The sequence below is a fragment of the Genypterus blacodes genome, unplaced genomic scaffold (assembly GCF_046128005.1).
Source record: "Genypterus blacodes isolate CSIRO-AG114 ecotype Tasmania unplaced genomic scaffold, CSIRO-AGI_Gbla_v1 ptg000044l_1, whole genome shotgun sequence".
Classification (NCBI taxonomy): domain Eukaryota; kingdom Metazoa; phylum Chordata; class Actinopteri; order Ophidiiformes; family Ophidiidae; genus Genypterus; species Genypterus blacodes.
In genome coordinates, this window is record NW_027466857.1 from 5243187 (window position 1) to 5265461 (window position 22275).

At 39.8% G+C, this 22275-nt stretch overlaps 1 protein-coding gene across 3 annotated transcripts in view; it reads left to right on the forward strand.

Annotated features, from left to right (window-relative positions):
• Positions 1–22275, forward strand: part of fam13b (family with sequence similarity 13 member B) — a 54548-nt gene that overhangs the window by 17978 nt on the left and 14295 nt on the right. For all 3 annotated transcript variants that reach the window (XM_076148843.1, XM_076148845.1, XM_076148844.1), the window contains exons 6-9: positions 155–299; positions 7415–7542; positions 18149–18193; positions 21434–21529. In XM_076148843.1, the coding sequence (XP_076004958.1) occupies positions 155–299; positions 7415–7542; positions 18149–18193; positions 21434–21529 (414 nt within the window). The remainder of the gene's footprint in view (positions 1–154; positions 300–7414; positions 7543–18148; positions 18194–21433; positions 21530–22275) is intronic.

A 22275-nucleotide genomic window follows, 5' to 3' on the forward strand; every position in this document is an offset into this window, starting at 1 on the left:
GCACGCACGCACGCACGCACGCACGCACACGCACACGCACACACACACACAAAGTTGGAGGCGCACATAGGCACACATACAGATGTGATTTAACATCTCATGGAGAGCACTGGAGCCAACCCATCACGCTCCCTCTCTGCTCTTCTATCTGCAGTCTATCAACAGACGGGGAGGACCTTCGGGACCAAGAGTCTGTCAGTAGAGTCCTGACAGAGTTGTTGGACAACCAGGAAGGGCTATTTGAATTAGAGGACGATGATGTCTCCACCACTAATGACTACAGCTCCATCAATGAGCAGGTACTGCCCCTCTTCTTCACTCTCTTCCTCTTTATCTCTTCTGCAGAGGCTTTTGAATTTGTATATACCGTAAACAGATCCGTAATTACTGGCATAGTGATGATGTGTGAATTTAGTTTAGGATGCCACGAGTATCTTCAGCCTACACATATCATCTGCTGCAGTGCTGCAGTTTCCTCTGAGGAATCAATAGTGTGTGTTTCATCTATTTCTGGTCACTCCACTAACCACAGAATGGGCTCTATGAAGTTATACTTTCATCCCATGTAAAACACAGCCTTTACACTCACCTAAGGTAACCAAGGAGTCCTAAATGCAAAGTGCAATTTAAACAACTTAACCGTAACCAATACACGATAAAACTAAATCCTGTAGTTGTGTTATGGCTGTTTACATAGTGTTAAGAAATTAGTTAATGAAAACAGAATTTTAACGTTGAGGTTGCTGACCTGGTAGCTAAGATGCCCATTTACAAAATGTATCAAGAACCTTCAACAATAGCAGCATTAAAGATACACAGCAGTGAAAATAAAGTTGGTTATTGCCTATGGGTTTAGCCTATGAGAAAATAGGCCAACATAGCATTGTAAACTATGCTGGATAAATTAGCTTGCATTGTTTGGACATGCTCTTCTCTCTCATCTTTCAAATTGTTCAAAAAAGGAAGTTGTAATCAGGCTTGTATTTGCCTGTATCCAAGAGAGGCATGTTTTTGCCAGAGAGGGACAAAAATAAACCACAAAGGACTGGAAAATACTTGAAGTCAGTCTTGCGGCAATTAATGACAGATCTTACACAAAGTGTAGCCTGTAGCTGTAGCCAATGTGTATAATTTCCATTGTAATGTTCAAGCTTTGCATGTGATTGTTACAATTTTAAATGTCCCCTCTGCTCTCCTAATTCGATGTCACATTTATGCCACCATAATATAGTCACACCTGTGTCGGAGCAGCTAAATTCTTTGCTATTTATATACCCAATAATCCTCCTTAAACCTCCATCTCTCTTTTAAAGGAAATAATGTCTTATTATAGAATGTGTTTTTTAATAATAGTTTTATATCATAATTATCAAAGTTTTTATAACAGTTTTTTATTAAAGTAATTGTCAGCAGATGAGTTCAAAACATTAACGCCTTTGAAGATTGTCCTAAGTTTCCTTAACATTCAGGTGCAGTTATTACTATTAATAGAAAATTGTTCTGTCAACAAAATGTTAACATTTTAAAGAATTTTAAACCCCACCCATCTGTCTGTACCAGTTAGTGAATAGAGATTGTGCCCGTATTGACAATGATCTGAATTGACCCACTGTACAACAGTGAGTTTAACTTGAAACATGAAACTCAGCCACAAAAGAGAACACGGAATCTAACCTGCACACTAAACAAACTCAGAGTCACTTCCCCTGCTGCGCAGCAACACTGATTAACCTAAGGCTAATCTGTACAAAGAATAGCTTAGTTAACATTTAACTACTTTTGCTTGAATAAAGAAAGTTGGCATATGGAAACATTGCATTTATGGAGTTATTACCAGACAGTAATTCATTGGTAAAACACACCTGTTTTCTTTTGTATTGCCCGGAGAACACACAAAAATCTTGCTCTAAGAGTAAAGAATGCAGTCAACGTTTAAAGAAAGAGAAGCCATGTAGTTATTTCAGTTACTCCTAGTTACTCCTACTTTAGGCCTTCCATCAGTTAATTTTTGTACTTTTTTCCCTTCCTTGCACTTTCTATGTCTGTTTTATTGCATTCTTAATTACATTATCTGCATTACAGCTGACTGGCTCCAGTTTTGCTTGCTCTATCATCTTATGTCATTGTAATTCATAGATTTTTTTATTTTCACATGCTTTTGTAATCCACATGTACGCTTGGTTATACCTCCCCTTTCTCAATAACAAATCAAGGTTCTTGCATCAACTCTGGATTGCAAAAGAAAATAATTTGATTTGAAATTACAAAACAAAGTACAACAAAAGCTGAACTACATATTTTTTTGTTCAAAAGTCTCTTCTGCACTTTCCTTGTTGTGGCCAGAGACAGCTGGATAATTGACAATATGATATTACAAAGAGAGAGAAAATACAGAAAGCAGTGAAATAGCAAGGACAAGAACCAGAAGGATGGTCTGTAAAGAACAGAATGCTGCATGAATCCATGTCTCTTACATAAGAGACCGGGTAAGGGTGTGGGTGGTTGGGTGGTTCAGAGAGGTAGAGGGATAGAAAGCAACCAAGAGGCATGGGGAGGGTTGTAAGAGAGAAAAGGAATGAGAAAATGAAAGACAATACAAGGAATGATGATAGGGTTGAGGGATGTGAAGGAGGGAAGTATAAGAAAAAATAGTGATGATATAACTATGGAACTGACGCCTCTGGCCGGAAAACTTGGAAGGGCTCCCTCTAAGAACAGATCCAAGGGGGTTATCGCACACACACACGGTATTATACCCAAGAGATGCACACATGCCTAAAGCGTTGATGCGAGATGCGAGATGATGCGAGATGTTCAGCTAGCGAAAGTTAAATACTGCAGGGAGAATATGATGAACAAAATTTTCAGCAATGGAAGGCAAATGAAAGGTGGAGCCAAGGAGAAAAAAGATTACTGACTGTTTTGCTCCAGCATTGATCAGTTCTGGCTCAATAAATTAAAAGTTTGAAAGTAATATTACATCAAAGTAATACAGATATATCTATTAGATATTGAATAATAGCCTATGGCATTTGAGTTGAAACACATGTTTATTTAATAAGGTGTTTCCTGATTTCCTCTGCAGCTGTAAAATAAAAATAAATGTCAGGGTTTTCAGGGTGGACAGAGAGATTATGAACCTCTTTAAATCAGTTTGTACCAATTAGTGTTTGATTCATACTTGTGACACACACACGCATAAGTGCCATTTAATACCAAAATGATACTCTTCTGCAGTCTTCAAACTAACCAAAGGTGTCACTCACACCATTTAGACTGCTGTAGATATCATTTTTCAATGGGCCTGGTCCTTTCCAGACGGCAGCTGTTGCCAGTCCTGTGATACTGTCTGATATGCACTGCAATGCTTTGTATTGCCCGAAATCCATGTCCACAGAAAAACGAATACACGAAAACAACAGGCAAAAATTTACAAAACCAAATGACACTTTGGTATTTGGTATGATTTTAATGGTTGTCACAACGCTTGGAAGCCATCCTTGTAAAAGAAACAACAATTTGCACAATGAAAATTGTCTACTGCTTAATCTGCACACTTTTCCTCTTGTAGTGGTTTTTGCAAGATTACAGGCAGGGGTTTGTTTTAAAGGGAAGGACATGAGAGACTGAAAAATCGTACTCTCAGAAAGCTGAACAGCTGGCAATCCTGGCAACCGCAGAGGTGTGGACTGGATGTGGTTGTCTGCAATAATCTGAATGTGCTGCCCAGAAATGTAGTTAAGGACCCACGCATCTAAACTCTGAATACAAGTTCCCTGTGGATCTTTCGACTTATGCAGTTCCTCTTAAGTCTCCAACTCTGGCCCCAAATGATAAATAAGATGCATGCCAGTCTTTATTAGATATACTTTTACTACACTACGTTGCTCTGCCTTTTACTATCAACTTTATTACAGTGCAATGGTTCTCTAAATCATCAGTCCTTTCACTTTTCCAGGCTACCTTGCTTGTGTGCATCAATGGGACAGACTCCAACCTCAGTGCAAGAAATATAAATAGATAAATGCTTAATTGACAGTAAGATGCACCTGTGACTGCAACACAATGTCAGCCACCCTAGGCAGATGCAGAAACCAATCTTCATTACCAAATCTAGATCCCAGCCTCACTGCAGGAGCGTGAGGCGAGAGAATTCATCTGTTGTGATAGTGCTGGAAGTAAACTACACAGGATGGATAAACACACACAATCACACACGTACCTTTTTAAGCCTTTCAGTATTCAAACCTCTCTTCCCTTAATTGGAATCCAAATGTATGATGTACATGAGAGATGATGCTCTTAACCTGACAACAAACCTGTTTGTTTGTGTTGCAAAGTAGTTAGTGATTAGGTAATTTAACTATAAATTCCCAGTCTTGTTGGAAAGATTGAAAGGCTGGTTTACTTAATAAACTCAAATCTGCCAGGTTTGTTTGATCAGGTTACACAAAGTCTTCTTGACCTCCCTCATAATTTGGTTTTGTGTGCTTTTGGTAATCCTACAATTGAGAGAAAAATGTGATGTGGATCAAACATGACCTTCAGTTTTAATTTCTGAGTGGACACTAGTCCATCACTGAAAAAATTAACATGGTGACCAGTAACTCGACTGTGACAAGCATTAAATTCCAATGTAAACATGTGAAAGAGCAGTAACATTGTCCAGTCTGTACACATTTAATATGGTACACGTTTTCAAGAATTGAAATTATATTATAATATACAGAGGCCTGAAATGACTGGAGTCAGAATTATAGTAATGGAAATGGACTGTTCTGATACAACACTTAAGAGCTTTACAATGTAGTAACTATTATGTTAAGTATAGTTATATGTGATGTAATGTTGGTTCGAAAGCATATGTCATTATTCCATGTTTCTCAACCCATTTTCAATTCAACAGTACGAACTGTCCCGTAACACTGTCCACTATACCAGGACCAAGGTCAAGACCTTCTGTTCCTAGCATTGTGTGGTCTGCTTTCTTATCCGCTCATATTGTTACATCACCTCAGAGGCTCTTTGATAACTTGGTTACAGTCATTACTCTGTTCACCCTATTTCAAAGAATGTCAGCAGTCCAGCACTGTCGAGCAACATTGTTCATTATGCCAACGCCTACATTTGAATCTAGTCACCCAAGGAAACATTCACATTTAAGGTGACACCCATGGTTTATTTTTCCATTAAACTAATCTGTGGCATGACAGAATGACTGTGTAATTCTAAGTTATGTTAATGGTGCCAGCCCTTAATATTATTTAATCAATGTTAAGTGACAATGTAGATGTTTCAGTTCCCTATTCCCACCAAGAAATCGGGAACTGCTTTCGAAAGGCAAAAAAAGGCTGGGGTAACAGCTAGGATAGAAAGGCACGAATTGTGTTTGGTGACTGTATATTTCGTTTTAGTAGTTGACAATGTATGACTGCATAAAGTATGTGATCTACTGTGGTGAACATGCACATCACCATGCAACTGCAGAAGTCATGACACAACTGAGATGGAATGTTGCTGAATGTCAGGGTTAATAATAAGACTTGAATAAGTCCAGAAGGTTCTACAGTTTAGCATTTGGAATTCTATAGAATTATTGATTAATTTTAGTTGTGGCCGGGGATATTTAGAAGAATACTGTAAACAATACATAAACATATACAGTATGTCTTAGTTGAATGTTAATGTTCCTGTAAAGGTGTAAAAACAAATTTAGAGTGTGCATTGCCGGATCACAGTTGGAAGCATGTACGTACACAGAAAGGAAGAGAGAGTGAGGCCCCTCGAAAGTTCTGCCCAGACACACACTCTCTCTCTCACTTACACACACACACAAACACACACACACACGCACACAGATCTCAACATGTGACGATGCACAAATTCCCGAGCAGCCAATCCGGCGTCTTGGAACAAAGATTTTGCCTTAGCAACGATGCAGTGACAGCAGCAGATGGGGTTGCTGTCGGGTTGCCGAGTGGGGGAGGAAAATAAAAAAAGAGAAAAGAGAGAGGTTTAACAGAAAGATACAGGGGGAATGGAATTCTTTTGAAATAGATAAAGGTAGCATCCTTGGGGACCAATGACCTTCAACCATGTATTTGTAAAGCCATAAGTAAAAATTTGGTTACATGACACTGTGCAGTAAACAGTAAATCTGTAAGCTTTTATTACGTCGGTATAGCTTTGATCACTGCTGCTTTTTCAGTTGGCTGAGAATAACAAATGAGAATAACAAATCTGACAGAATATGCAGAAAAGTGTCACATATTTCTTGGAATGAAATTAAGTAAAGGAGCTACATATCTTGGTAAACCGTCTCAAGTATTTCTTTTTACATCTTTCTTGCATCCTGTCAGTTTGTTATGATGAAATTTGTCCATCGATATAATCTGTTTCCTCTTTTTTTCTCTCATTACATTCCATTCTCGCTCAGTCCTTCCCGTTTGCTCTCTCCCTCTTTTTCCAGCTATCTATCGTCATCTCTGTCAAATTCCCTGTACTTTCTGTATCAATCCCACTTTCCTGCTGTTTACTTGTGTATTTATCACCCTGCTTATACCATATCTGCAGTGTCAATGCATAACAAATTAGCTTCAAGTATATTTGGGCACAAATTGTCATGTTCTGTCCCTTGCTTAGTGTATGTAATTAGAGCTTGGCAACTCTGTCTAAACCAGACGGTGCCGGACTGATCGCATCATGTCAAATTTGAACATCAATTCACGTTTATCTTCAACTCAGCAGTCCAGATCAATGCTCTGTCCTCACCAACAGTAATGACAGTGTCTAAACAGTAAAGTGATATTATCTCCATGCCAGTGAGGGCTTACAGTTTCCTTTTAGTGTAGTTGCAACAGTTGTACTTTCGGTGAGTTAGTAGTAAGAAATAGTTAACTATCTAAATTCAAAATGTGAGTAGCATACATAGTGCCATAATCGTAGGCTACCTAAATCTTGTGATGTCACCTTTTGACTGTGTTAATCTTCTTGTTACTTGGGAACTGAATCCCTGAAAATAGGCAGCTGCCCTCTTGAGAGTGCTAAATGCCAGTGTGAATAAGAAGCACATCCATTCTTAAAAACCACTCCATACCAAAAGCTCCCTGTACCTGAGGTGAATACATGAAAATCTCTTTTCCTGACCTAAACCCAGAGACGGCATAGAAATATTTTCTTCATCATTAAAATCCAATCAAACAAACTATTTTTTGTTGATTATTTTGGCAAACATTTCTGACAGATCGCTTAGTCCCTTATGAAACAGTTCCATATCTGGCAAGGCAGAATGCCTGTAACATAACTATGGTCATCTCTGGTCATACCCAACCCTTAAACATTGTTCAATAAGCATGTTCATGTGTTATAGAACTCAGTTGTTGTGTTTTGGTGGTAATCTTTGGTGTCTCTTCAGATCACAGAGCTGTTGGATGATGACAAGTGCGAGGCAGAATGTGAAGAGCTCCCTCAGGATGGCGAGGAGGGCCCCGCCTCCTCAGACTCACCGCAACACACACACACTGATGACAGCCCCTCATCCAGGTGAGGTTCACACACATATTTGAAATGTCGGACCTAATTACAGGGCTCTTGTTCATAGGATTTGAGTTAAGGTATTGAAGCCATATAAAACACCTAAAACATACTTACTTACTGTAAATACTCGCTTAATCATTGTACCAAAATGTGGGGAAGATATTTTTAACACCTTAATTCCAGTTTCAGTTAGCTCACGTTAAGAAGTTAAGAACATGTGTCTGATAACATCTTTTGCTGGTTACCAACTAAATGGCAGCAGTGTAACACACACAAATGTTGGGACATATCCTTACACAGGATGAGTCTCCTTCCAGACTGAACTGCCAGGATTCAGGCGCTCAGGAGGAACATAGTCATCCCAGTCCTCCTGATTTGCTTCAAGTTTATTACTGACACTTCAGTCACATTTTGTACCCTAAGCACCTTTTAGTTTTAATCTTTAGCGTAGCTCAAGAATAAAAAAAGGTGGGTATTTCCTTTCACGTGATGACAACAGACACAACTATGGATGTGCTGGCCTTCATAATTGTGAGTGGTTGGAGCTCTGCAAATCGCAATGCAATAACATTGTCTATTGTTGTCACTCCTTTGTGGAATTGGTTTAAGACTAAGCTTTGGGTGTGTGGGGTGCAGTTAAGTCTCTAAGGGATGTTTATAAAGCTCTAATTCAACTACCCATTAAAGTGTAGCTTTATTATCACATCAACATATCATTCTGACTAGGGCCTCCTTTCACTGTGCAGAAAATGTTTTTGTTGAAACAGATTCTACAAAGGCAGTTAATTGTTGTCCAGTAATCTGTATCCCAATAATCAACACTGGAAACTAGCCTTTATCATATATTGCTGGATACCATTAGTTGCATCACTTCAGTAAGTGGGGAAAGCTGTTGTCTTCTCCAGATTGCAGACTTGTTTATGTTTCACATTACAGCTATGCTGCTTCTGCACTTTATTACGGCCGTATTATTGCTACTTCGACCTTATGAGAGACAGTTTTATGTGTGCGGTTTGTTTTGAATTACTTTGACTGTGAAGGAACACACTGTGGCTTCAGCTAGAGATCATCTCTTGTCCAGGTTGGCCTTGAGTCGTTAAGTGGCTTGAGACAGAAAAACACATTTCCTAAATGCAGTGCATTTCTTTACTGTCCGGATGTGTAGATCAGACTCAGTGTTGAACGTTCAGAACTGCAAAGAGCTCAGTATCTTGCTATGTGAACGATAAAAAAATGAAGTAAATAACAATGTAAGGTAATCAATCTGTCTATGAATATTTACAGCATCGTTGTGACTGGATTTTTCTTGTGTGTGTGTGTGTGCGCGCATGTGTTGAGCAGTTCAATGCTGCTAGACGTGTCCTGCTAGCCTTTAAGATGATTACAGAGACTAATCCATAATCCACAGACACAGATTCTCACAGTTTCTTGCGCTGGCCACCCATGCTCACATGACCGTGGCTAAACTTGCAGTATTTTTCTTCCAGTCACTTAAACAGACACACAAGTATTTGCCTCATTGTTGATATTTCTGGAACAAGACAACAATTTGACATTTTGCAAGGCTGTTGTTTGTCCTATTACATCCCACTCTGCATGGGTTCAGCAATGTGTGAAACAGTAGACAAGGTCATGAATAACCTCAATGTTCAGGCGTGTGTGTGTGTGTGCGTGCGTGAGTGCGTGTGCGTGGGTGCGTGTGTGTGTGTGTGCCACGAGAAAATATTACATCGATTTAGAATTCATGACTATCAAGTATCTCAACATTATTTAAAGACACAGCTGAACCTCCAACCTCCATAATGACATCATAAATTATGTCTCTGTTCACATGAATATAAACAAATTCTCATTATGTCCAATAATAATCTGTTTTATGGTCAATTTGATGCTTTTACTGAAAGATGACATATTGACAACTTATTTTAATTTTTTTTCCAGGCAGGATTAATTTGTGATGTAGTCATTGTTCTTAGACACTTAAACAGTTGTGATTGCCCCAAGAAAGACACACAAGTGACTCAACATGGTCCATTGCTGTGTTGTTTGTGTATCACTTGACAGACAGGGAAGTGTGTGAATTGTGTCCTCTACGCCTATTACAGTGTTCCCGTAATAGACGCACACCCTTTACATGTTAACAGCCTCTGCTCATTTCAAATCTATATATATTCCCGTTAACTGTATCGCTCCTCGCTTTTTTCCCCTCCCTTACCTCTTAACTCCCTCTCCATGGAAAGTATTTTTATGAAGCCTCTGAAATATCCTGGCTGACAGAGGAAACAAGAATATTAGGATGCACTTTTGTCCTAGGCCAGGGGATGAGGTGGGTGTGGGAGGAATGGAGGGAAGTTAGCAGGAGAAGGCAGCAAAGGCTTTGAGGTAGCACAGGGGGCCTACGGAAGTGGAAATGTCCCTACTAGGAAACAATGTATTGATTTTCGGGCTCAGTAAAAATTCAATTTCAGACCCCAGAAGACAGAAGGTCGACCTAGATGATAGCATTTAAACACATTATAAACCACTTATCCTGCATCTTGTCCTCAAAGTAGCCTTCCTGCCTTCATGCTTGGATGCCGGTCACACTGGTTATAACCATTACAGCATCCATATAGGCCTTAAGCCACACAAATGACGCACTGCCATAATCAGTTTACACTTTCCAAAAAATACTTTGAGTCAAACCTTTCTGTAAGGTGTGTGTGGTCTGTAGAAATTGTAGATATTGTAATGTCACACCATAGCATGCAAAGCTCTGTGTCTTGTATTTGTGTCAGATATGTCCATGTGCAGGTACACACGTGTACACACAGTATCTCTTTGTGTGGAATGCATGCTGCAGAGCAGTTCACTGACCTCCACGTGTCTGTGGAGTATCTGATAGATGTGACAGGCCTGTGTTGTCTAGTGATTGATTTATATATGATTCCTAGATAAGGTTTATAGTTGTGTTTACAGCTTGGTTTAGGTTTTGACCTAGTTAAGATTTTCTGCCTGATGTGATTTCTTTTTCCATTCTGAACCAAACATGGTGCATCGTGCAAAACGTCAAGAGCTTTGCTAAACAATACATTTACTGTATGTTAAATACACTCATTCAACTAGATCTTTAACTTGAAATGGCTGGTATTATAAAGTTGGGGAAGCAACAAAGAATAACTACTGTGGCTGCAATAATCAAGTCTTTGAAAAAAATACAAAATAGGTTGTGAGGTTGTTGAGATATCTCTTGTCAGAAATAACAATGGCTGAAAAGATCAGTTTTGCCAGTAAATTCTAAAGTCTGCTTGTGTGTGTGTGTGTGTGTGTGTGTGTGTGTGTGTGTTTTCTTACTTAACCAGTTTCCTTACTTCACCTGTCTAACTCACTCTTCTGTCCCCTTTCCCTGTTTCTTCTTGTTCTACCCTATACTTCCTGATGATATCAATGCAAGGGATTCGGCATCAGGCACAGTTTGTAATATGATAGACTAACTGACCTAGATAGCGCCACTCACCCACATGCACTATCAGTTCTCACCTACAGTTCTAGTACAGCTGCCCTATCCAGCTGTCTATGTAGTGCTGCACGTTTGTTCTCATAGATTTTATTCTGACGTCATCCTACTCACCACAACTGTACCAGCTCAGCTCTGTGTGAACGAACAGCTTCTATAACTCTGTTACTCAAAGAAGATAAAGAGAGAAATTATCAAACTTTTTAGTGATTCCAACTGTACCAGTAAGGCCAAATGAACACCAAGCAGAAATGAGATGCTGTCAGACAATTCATGTACTCTTTGTGGTTATCTCATAAAATTTTTGCTTTTAGGAATTTCTAAAACATCGACTTGGTACATGATTTCCAAATAGAAAATCATCCATCCTTCGTTAGAATTTACCCTGAGAACCTTGAAAGAAGATTAATATTGGTTTGTTTCAATTTAAAATTCAGTAAATCCCCCCCATTGTTGGCCTTGACCCGGCAAAATACCAAACAATGGGAAATGTTTTTTGTTAGATTACACAAAATGTTGCCTCCATGCACATTTATCAACGTGTGTTTGGATTGTATAACCAAGACCCACCTTGTCTGGATTTGAAGTCTTACCTGGAACAAGAGCTATTGTTTGGGTGTTTTACTTTTGCATAACATTGGCTTTTGTTTGCTCAACAGTTAAGTAATAGGTCTATTTCTGGCATATATTCAATAGCTCCCTGTCCCAGAGAAAAGATTGTGCCCTAAACATGTCATATGAGCTAAGGTTGACGCAATAGCCCAAGTGGTTTTGTAGGCAGCATGTCGCCACTTTATCTCCTCAGCTATGATACCATCTATTCCTCACAGTGGAAAAGCCCAGGATTAAGAAAACAATCACTTTCATCTAGCATTTTCCTTCCACTGAGATATTGCTGATTAAATAAACTGGGAGCACATAGTAATTTCTAAAGAGGTCTATTTGATTGTGATTGAAACTGCTATTTGTCTTGTTGTTTCTTGCCTTCATAGTTTCTTTTTGTGGACAGGACCTGAGCTTTGACTTTGTGAATTCATTAAGTCTTTTCCATGCATTCATTCAAAATTCTACACATGATGAATAGGAGTCAGTGGACAATCATTTGACAGGTCAAATCCCTTCTTGCCTTTGGTAATCAATTATTCATTTTTAAGTCATTGGCCTCCAGTAACTTGTGATTTGCAGTTATCATTTTTGGACATTGTCTAGTCTTCATAGCCGTTACCTTCATCCCTTCATATCATTCGGTATGGTTTAAAAGCTGTTCATTCTTCCAATAGATTTGAGAGTTCTGAAAGAATCTGCTATTTCAAAAGGCTTATAGATATTGTGTGTGTGTGTGTGTGTGTGTGTGTGTGTGTGTGTGTGTGTGTGTGTGTGTGTGTGTGTGTGTGTGTGTGTGTGTGTGTGTGTGTGTGTGTGTGTGTGTGTGTGTGTGTGTGTGTGTGTGTGTGTGTGTGTGTGTGTGTGTGTGTGTGTGTGCGTGCGTGCGTGTCACTTGAGTGAGTATACACCATTACACAGCTCAGTGAGCTGGTTATAATAACTTATGAGGTCAAGTCAACGAAGAGTGAAAAGGCAATGTCCCTCCCATTTGCTGCCAGATGATTGGCCTATAGAGTTCATTCCCTCATGATGATTGGCTGTTACCTCCAGCTCCACCAATTTGATTGGTCCTGCTGTAGTTGTTGCCTGGTTACATCAGAGGTTCGTATATTTGAGCTGCGCTCTGGATGTTTACTGCAGCACTTTTACAGAGTGCAGAGTGAGACGAGCTCTCTCTCTCACACACACACACACACACACCCGCACACATTCTCTCTCATGCTCACACTCATTCACATACAGCAGCCTAGGGCACATAAACACACTCCTTAGGAGGATACCGCAGAATGCACCCAGGCGATTCCCTGCCTCTGCTGCTGCCTCTGCTAATACTGATGCTGACACTTCAAAGTGCTCAACTGGGATAACCTACCTGCTGCAAACCAGGCTGACCTAAGGACCTACCAGATCCTCAACTACAAGGGGGAAAACAACGGCTAATGGGATATTTGTCAAGTAGTCGGAGAAAGACGTCAAATCAAATTGAGCTACAATAACATACGTCTGAGCCTGCGGATCAGACTCGGTGAATTACGGAGGAAGAAGAAACACAACAGAGAATCTGGAAGAATTAGCCTACCACAATCCTACACACTAAAAACCCACAGGTTGGACCCAGTGACAATTGAAGACCAAAACAACAAGAAAAAGGAGAGCAAAGTGAGACAGAGTAAGACCGTACAGCTGAAGAAATGAGGATGGCCTGTGACATTCTGCTGCAGAGGTAAACACAAGACTTACACAACTTCTGTCTTGACTGGAAATAATAAGATAGATTAAACAATAAAGGAAGGGTGGATGTTTGTTACATGCAAGAATGTATAAACCTGGAGGAAAACAAGATGAATGAGTAAAATAGGGAGAAAGCTATATGAATTTGATTGACTGGTGAATGTATGATTGCGTCATTGAAAAGTGCAACAGTGAGTTGTGTTTTTTATCATGAATCGGTAAATGGAGAGAAATGAGGATGATTGTGTTTCTTAGTCTTTCTTGTCTGCACAAAGGTGAGCATTTCCTCTTTATTTTCTTCATTTGCATAAAGTGTCAGTTTGGCAACACCAGTATTTTCTCAATATATGTTAGTTATGAGTTTGAGATAATGAAATCAAACACGAGACAATGTCTGCATCCTTTGTCTTCTACAATTCACAACACACACACATTGCATAGTATTATACCCAGTTATACTTTATGCATTATCAGCCAGTGCCAAAATTATGATTATATCATTTAGAGTGGCAGGCCGTCTTCAATCTTGCTTCTGTACAACTTTACAAGAGGAAGGATGACTTGATGAAGGGTAGAGGGGTGGAAGATTTATGAAGATGTAACTTTTGTTGAGTAGATCGGAAATAGATCATGGTGCTAGGCTTTCCAAACACCTCAGGGATAATTACAAAATTGATGAAGGCATGCAGCCTATGTCAATTATAGTCCCAAGTGCAATGTCTGTATGAAGTGTCCAGTGTGTGGCTGTGTGAGATTTATTGGCCCTAACATGAAGGACAGTCACTGTATAGTCAATATGTATTGTTACGGAGAAGATCTGTTAATGAGATGTAAGAGGATGCTTGGATTGTGCGCATGGTGTCATGTGAGGAAAGGAAAAGCTCAAGAACAACGTGTGTGGAGTTATGTGCCTATGTTTGGGTTTTTGCACAAGGTTACTCCCTCAAATTGTGTGTGTGTGTGTGTGTGTGTGTGTGTGTGTGTGTGTGTGTGTGTGTGTGTGTGTGTGTGTGTGTGTGTGTGTGTGTGTGTGTGTGTGTGTGTGTGTGTGTGTGTGTGTGTGTTAGTTTGTTTTTATATGGGTGGGTAGACTGCAGCAGTCTGTAATACCTCCCAGACAGAGCAGAGCAAGGAGCGCTGACAGCAGCACCTTTGAGGAATCATAAGTAACCTCAAGCTCACCTTACGCACAAGCATTTTCAGTTAGAGTAATGGCTGTAAATAGTGACAGATGCCCTTAATCGTCCTTTTTCCACAATAACAACTACATTCAGAACACCTTCGCTCTGTTGCCATGTTATTTTAGTTTTTATGCAGCAGACAAAACCATAGTCATGCAGAGATGTGTGCCTTTGAGTCATAGTCAGCTGAGCTTCACTGCACAGCATGTCAGTCTGCCATGAGTATTCATGTCTATGTAATACAGATACGGTTGCCCTATATTTGTGATTTACAGCACTTTCGTCATTGTAGGTCAGTTGATTACACAAGATCTACTATGGATATGGTTAATAGGGCCAAATGCCAAAACAGCAGAGAATGTGAAATCCAATATGACACATGTACAAAATGCTGCTGTAGGTTTATTTACTTATTTTAAAGGCTGGATTAGGAGACTTACGTTCTACTACTCCACTGACTAAGCTGGTGACTGGTATTCACTCTATGTGAATAAATTACGAGATTTGTGTAGTAAGAAACGGCATTGCTTAGGTATGAGTAATCCCTAATGGCTATGTTACTGAACATTATGTATTGCAGTAAATTGAAGAATAGATCCTTTTACGCTTCAACGGCCTTGTGAAGGCAAAATAGCGGTGAACGTAAATGATATGTTGGGGACAGTAGAGATTTTCCCCCTGCGATCATGCTGCAATCTTGTGATAAGAACACAGCTAAGCTTATGTGATCTGAGTAAATCTGGCACATTAGCTGCTTTTAGGATATTATAATATTACAATTATTGAAATTTAATATACTATAAAATTATCTTAATTGTGTTTTTGCCTTTTATTTTTATTTTTATTTATTCAAATTTGTGCAATTGTAACTTGCAAAATGTCTTGCAAAAGTAATTATGGCTTCTTTTTTATTATTATATTTTTTGTTATAGTTGTCTATTGAAATCCAACTTTCCATGCATATTTCACAGACAAATCAAGTATAACATTGAAGTAAGGTAGGTAGGTTTTGACTCTGGTCACCAGCTGTGATACATTGGCAATGTTGTCATTGTAATCGAGGTGTAATTAAAGAGTAAATAAATAAACTGAACTTGCAAATCTATTTGGCTTAAAGGCACTAAAACATAATAAAATGTGATTGTTTGTTGGTTGTTTGTTTGCCTCAACATATTAATGTAGAAGAGTAGAATAGTAGAGGGCTGATTGTACTGGGCAGGGTGTAGATGAAAAGTAGCATCCGTCATCAGTTAATCATCACAGGCTTGATAGAACTGAAAAACAAGAGATATTAAAAGAGATCAAGCAGCTGACGCCTTTGGTTACTATCAAATGTTACTGCTAGCAAACAGCTCGTTATAGGTGTGATTCTAAGATAGTATCAGGGTCTTATCTCCTCTGGCCCCCACCGCAGTATGTATCTATAGGACAGGAGATAATTCTTATCTGACCTACAGTACATGCACTTTCAAAAGCTTCGCCCTTCCTGACTATATTGCTTCTTTTGATCCCTCACACACGTGTCGGCTGTAGACAAACATGTACAACAAAACAACTGCATCAATGTATTTCTTAACAAGGTGTGAACGCACATCAATGCAAGCACACCTATCACTACTTTTTCTGCTGAGCATTTGTTTGGCAGTTGTTGCACAATTTGTGGCCATTGATTGTTGTGAAAACTCATAGGCCACATGGAATCCAATGTTGACTTGTCTTTGCCATCTCCTCAGCCTGATCAACTGTCTTCAACCTAAATATAACTAAGTGCCCTAGGCAACAACAACAAACACACCTTGGAGGGCTCTAGAAAGAACACAGTGTGTTGTACTTAAGAGCCCAGCTGTCATGGATAAAAACCTGGAGTTTGTGGAGGAAGGAAGCACCCTGAAAGGCTCAAAAAGTGTTTTATTTCAATTCCTGAGGGGCAGAAATGTCTGGGATCAGATATTATCTATGCCACTCTGGGCCGAAATAAATTACATAATATCCTTGAAGGCCCTATCAGGAATGTATTGTTAGGAATGGAACCACCCAGCATGGTCCCTTAGGGTGCTACTTGGCAGGGAGGCTTGCTGTCAGATGTTATCAATGCTTTGTGGGGACAGTAGCTGCAGCACGGAGCCTGCAGGGTGTGTTACTGCCTAGAGGATAGTGCTCCGTGTGAACTAACAGGAGCAGAGAGGAGAATTCCAAACCACATAAGAAGCGATGTAAACCCAGTTACACACATAATAACCCAGAAATATTTGCTAGATGCTTGATAAAAGGGTGATGTACACTACATGTCTGTCTCTAGGTCATACATCCATAAAGCATCAGTTTTTCTTCCTTCAAGTCTGAGAAGAGATTTTGAAATGTGTACTTCTTGTAGGAGAACAGCGCAATAGGAAAGGGAGCTGACATAAGAGTGAAAGAAAACAGCTGTACCATGTAGGAATGAGGGGAAGAAGGAATGAAGAGCAGAAGGTGCGAGGAGGAATAGATTTCGAGAGGCAATAAATTGAATGAAGAAATGATAAGTGGGAAAATGGAGCAAGGAGACTAATAATGAGAGGAAAGAAATAACAGAAGTGATTGGAGGAGAGGAGAAATGAGAGGTAATGAGCAGCAGAAGGAAATGGCAACATGGATAGCGATGAAAGAAGGAGAATGCAAATGGAAAAGGGTGAAGTAAAAAAAAAGGAGGAGCATATAATTAGTAATGAGAAGAGAAACGTTAGGGGAGAACAAATGAAGAACAGAAGAAAGAAAAGAAAAGTATGAGGCTTTGCCATTTCCCATCATCCATTAATAATTCAAGTTTGTGTGTGTGTGTGTGTGTGTGTGTGTGTGTGTGTGTGTGTGTGTGTGTGTGTGTGTGTGTGTGTGTGTGTGTGTGTGTGTGTGTGTGTGTGTGTGTGTGTGTGTGTGTGTGTGTGTGTGTGTGTGCGCGCGCGCGCGCGTGTGAGAAATGTCGCCACTAACTTGTGTACGTGACTGGCCAAGCGTTTGACCCTGTATTTGGGCGTTGCATAAGTCTAGATTAACGCTGTGACTGTGTCCATGTCTGCTAGTGAGGTCAGCAGAACCCTCAAGCAAGGAACACAGCCCCTGTTACATGGCACGCACGCAATCACACTCACACAAATATGGCATTACGGTGAACAACAAAGATGACATGACAGACTTATACAAACACGCCTGTGCCCTATCTGATGAACGGGGTTCAGTGATGCTCTGTAGCCTAAATAATCAACTGCCCACTAAGGGTGGTGCCAGGGATTCAAACAAACACTGGGCAAATTGGGTTTGTGTGTGTGAGGGTGTGCGTTTCTTGAGATGGTCAATTTGAGTAAAGGGTCATGGATTAAGAGACACGTGCAAGTGGAGGTCACAAGCTGTTCATGCCTCATACACTTGTCCATTTTCCACTTTGTCTTTCTTTTTACTTTGTCTCGAACACATGTATACACACACTTCCTGCAAAATTTAGACGTTTGCCCGACAAACAAAACAAGACACACACGTCAAGGTCAATTCAAGTCAGTAAGGGAGAGGAGCAGAGAAGTACGCAATGTTCTAACCATGTTGTCCTTTCCCCCCCCTCACTCTCTAGCTCCCACCTCTCCCCGATATCCATCCTGCCCACTGACTCTGCTGAGTAAGTAACACACACACACACACACACACACACATTTGCAGTCAAGTGGTTCAAAGTTAAATTCCAAGCTTTAATTACTTAAATACTGTAACCTGACGAGTCTTCTACTTTCAAACAGAAAATTCAAAGATGTTTTTAAGTAACAAATTTGGAAAAAGTATTTGTATGCCACACATTTTGTTAATGTATAATAACAGAAAGAGAGATAAATTGGAGGTTTAGGAGAGGGATCAGTTCAGTGTAGAGAGGGTTAAGTGTCTACTGAAGAAACAGAATGAAAACAATTTAAAGCGGAGAGGAAAGTGAAAGGTTAAGAGGAAATGTTAGGGCAGGAAAGGAGGGAAATAATCAAGCTATTTTGATGATGGAGCTTAAACAAAACATTTTACATAGCTTGATGCTTTTTGAGCCCTAAGGACATGAACTCAGCAACATTGATGTCAGGCCTCAGCTAATGAAGCAGAAAACAGAATAAAATGGTTCTGTATGTTGTTTTACGGTGATGTGTGATGACTGACCCACAGCCGTGAGGTCACAGGACGCTTTTTGTGACTGTTTGTGACAATTAGTGGATATTTAGTAGTATTTACCTTTAGACTAGTAGTAAAAGGAAACGCAGTGGTAGAAATGGTATTCACATCTTTCACTATATCAAGATTAACCTATATATTGAGAAGACCTTTTGTCCTCTTGGCTTATCTGTTATCTGCCCTAAACTTTTCTGGCCTTAACTTGATATACTTAACTTCTGCCCTATGAGACTGTGTTGGCTGTATAAGGGGTTGAACATACATCCTTCCATTTTTTACACGTGGCGTATTGCTGTCAGGGCCGCACACACAGGTGGTGATGCATACAGTATACTATTTTACAGACTAGCGGGGGAAAATGTGTAACTCTGAGCTGCATTTATCAGAAGTTGAACTAGCCTCTAAGGAAAGTGCATTAACTGGCAACACACTTCCTGAAATGCATTAAGTATCTGTAAAGGGTTGTGTTGCTGAGACAGGTGTGTGTGTGTGTGTGTGTGTGTGTGTGTGTGTGTGTGTGTGTGTGTGTGTGTGTGTGTGTGTGTGTGTGTGTGTGTGTGTGTGTGTGTGTGTGTGTGTGTGTGTGTGTGTGTGTGTGTGTGTGTGTGTGTGTGTGTGTGTGTGTGTGTGTGTGTGTGTGTGTGTGTGTGTGTGTGTGTGTGTGCGTGTGTGTGCGTGTGTGTGTGATGGCTTTGCTCTCCTCTGGCTGCCAGGTTCATTCAGAAAGCCCTTTCTCTGTTAGGAGGATTGTACCGATGTAGATGAGATTCAGACAACAGCAGTAAATCCAGCACATGTTCAAACTCAGTGTGAGCGTTAAAGGGAGAAACGGTGCATCACCCTTTTCTATGCTGTAATAATTGTCAGCATGCATGCATACCTTTTTGTGTGTGTTCGGTGTGTGTGTGTGTGTGTGTGTGTGTGTGTGTGTGTGTGTGTGTGTGTGTGTGTGTGTGTGTGTGTGTGTGTGTGTGTGTGTGTGTGTGTATTTTAATGAACATCCTGCAGTCGTGGGAGGCAAAGTACCTGGCACAGGCAAAGGTAGTCATGTGGTTCATTTGTGTCCAACTGTGCTGTGTGTGTGGACGCTACTGTATATCCAGTCTCACACACACGCAGTTGAACTTGGACTGCTTTATGGGTTTTATAGACAGTAATGTCAGCCTCAGAGGCGCAGTAATTGGGTTTCTCCCTTTTAAAATCGTGCATAGTAACTCAGATCACCTTAAAGCAAATAAACTCTATGCACAGTGAGTGATCTTATTGTTGGTGTAGGGGAGATTGTTTTAAAAAACATGACAGTTTGTTGGTTTTCTCTAATATGTCTCTTGTCTAAGCTAGTGGAGCCAAGAAAGACAAATAGAAACACCCCAGAATGTATGACGGAGGAAAACATGATGATCAGACCTTTAGTAGAAACAAACTCACACGTGTTCCAGGAAATGAAGAATTACATTTCAGAACAGCTTAAAGATAAACTGTCCTGTGTTGTTCCAGAGGCAGATGGTCTCATAGCTGTTACCTTTCAGCGACTGTGCTATCTATCCTCTCTTAGTCGGGCAGCCCCTGCTCTTATTACAACGTTTCTACAAGTGTAGAAAAGTAAAGGTCAACTGCTTTTTACTGGGCATGATAAATAACTGAGAATGAAACAGAATCTGTGTAATAATTATTGAGCTGATGCATGTTTGTTCACCCATTGCCAATTTTAAGTACAATATTATATACTGTTCTTGGCGTCATCATATACTGTATGTTCTGTAGGATTTGGTAAATCCTTGAAACTTTGTTCACTATGTTTTAGGGACATTAATGTAAATCTTACTGAGGGGGCTGTTGAGCATTAAAATTGCCCTTACCCACAGGTTAAATTCATGTAATGCTTGGTGTGTATTTTCAGTTTTCTTCCTTGGTCCAAGTGTTGGCAATAATTCATAATACAATGCAAAAAAATGTACTTTAAGAAATGGTTTATGATTTTAAAACAACAAAAACACGCATTTACAGGGGGTGGGTGTAACTTGTTATCTACATTTCAGGCACACTGCTGATCCAAGGAGCACAGATGTACTGCATCACTGGTGCTTGAAATAACTGTCACTGCTGAGCAATAACTCTCTGCTGGCACATGACAGTATTAAAATTTGTCTTTTCAAAATAGAAAATGATATGAATCATCAGCTTTGCACATTCAGACACTATCCAAAACACAAATCTGGCACCCTGGGTGTCTTTGCTGGCAGGAGTGGGGAATTTTTTTTGTCAGTGGTGTCCAAACACTGAGTAACCATAGAAAAAACATACTTACAGGTTCTCATGCTCATAGTTAAAAGAAGAACAGCTTAACACTCAGGCTTTGCTCCAATGTAGACACACTGACTCGTAATTTGTTTTGATTTACCCACATTACAACTGAGGTAAGCGCTGATTCCAATGCAGAAAACATGAACTGTGTTGCCACTCAGTACTTAACACTGTTGAACACTTAAAGAGAGTTTAAACATTAATCTTGAATACCAGGATGAAATTAATAATGGACCTCCGCCAGGGAAACATGTGTAGCTCAGTGGATCACATATTAAAACACAAAGTTAAATATTAAATCCTTTTGTTGTTGATTGCTATTGGACCAAGGTCAATTCAGAAATTTCTTTAGAGTAGCACATTTCTCAATGAACTTAATTCTCAATGAATGTTTGTGTTTCCCCAGGATTATAGAACGAACTATCAGGGCTGCGGTGGAGCACCATTTCTTCGAGCTAAAGACCTCCATCGACCAAGACCTCAGTAGCTACGACGGCGAGGGGTGAGAGTGGTTATACACACATATACAAACACAACACTGTTTTTCAGTGCAGTACATAAATACACAAACAAGGAAACCTGACACACTTGGATGAAATGCAATCAGTCTCCAAGCAAAACAGGTGCATTCTTCTTTAGCTGCACCTGCTCATGGAAATTCACACAGATTCCTTACTGGTCAGAGGTGACATTGGATGACATCAAAGAAACATATGTGCCATAGTGAACATTTTGAACAAAGGCAAGAATGCAGGCAGATGGTTCAGGTTACTAGTAAACATGGTGACAGCAGTGCTGTTAATAAGCAAACTGTACATGTTGAGGGCAACAGCTGTTCATAAGTAAGACAAACAAAATATCTTGGAGTTATATTTGTCAGTCAGGCACAGTGAAGTGAAGTCATAACACTATAAAACATTCTACATGCTAAAATTGGCCATCTATGTTTGCTTAATGTTATGTTACATACTGACTTTAGTACATACCACAGTGCTAGCATTGTTGGAATGCATTTTGGGAATTGGGAAAACCAATAGCTCTTTTTCTATCTGAATATTTATTTACAATCTATAAAGAACATTTCTATACCATTCTATAGCACATATTTCTTCAAAGAGGGCTTCCCTTGGTGCATAATCAATGAAAAAAGCAATGACTCAATAGCTGTAAATGGCAGAGTGTGACCAAACCAAAAAAATAAACATACCATGTCACTCAACAACATCTGTTTTTGGTATATACTGAGGT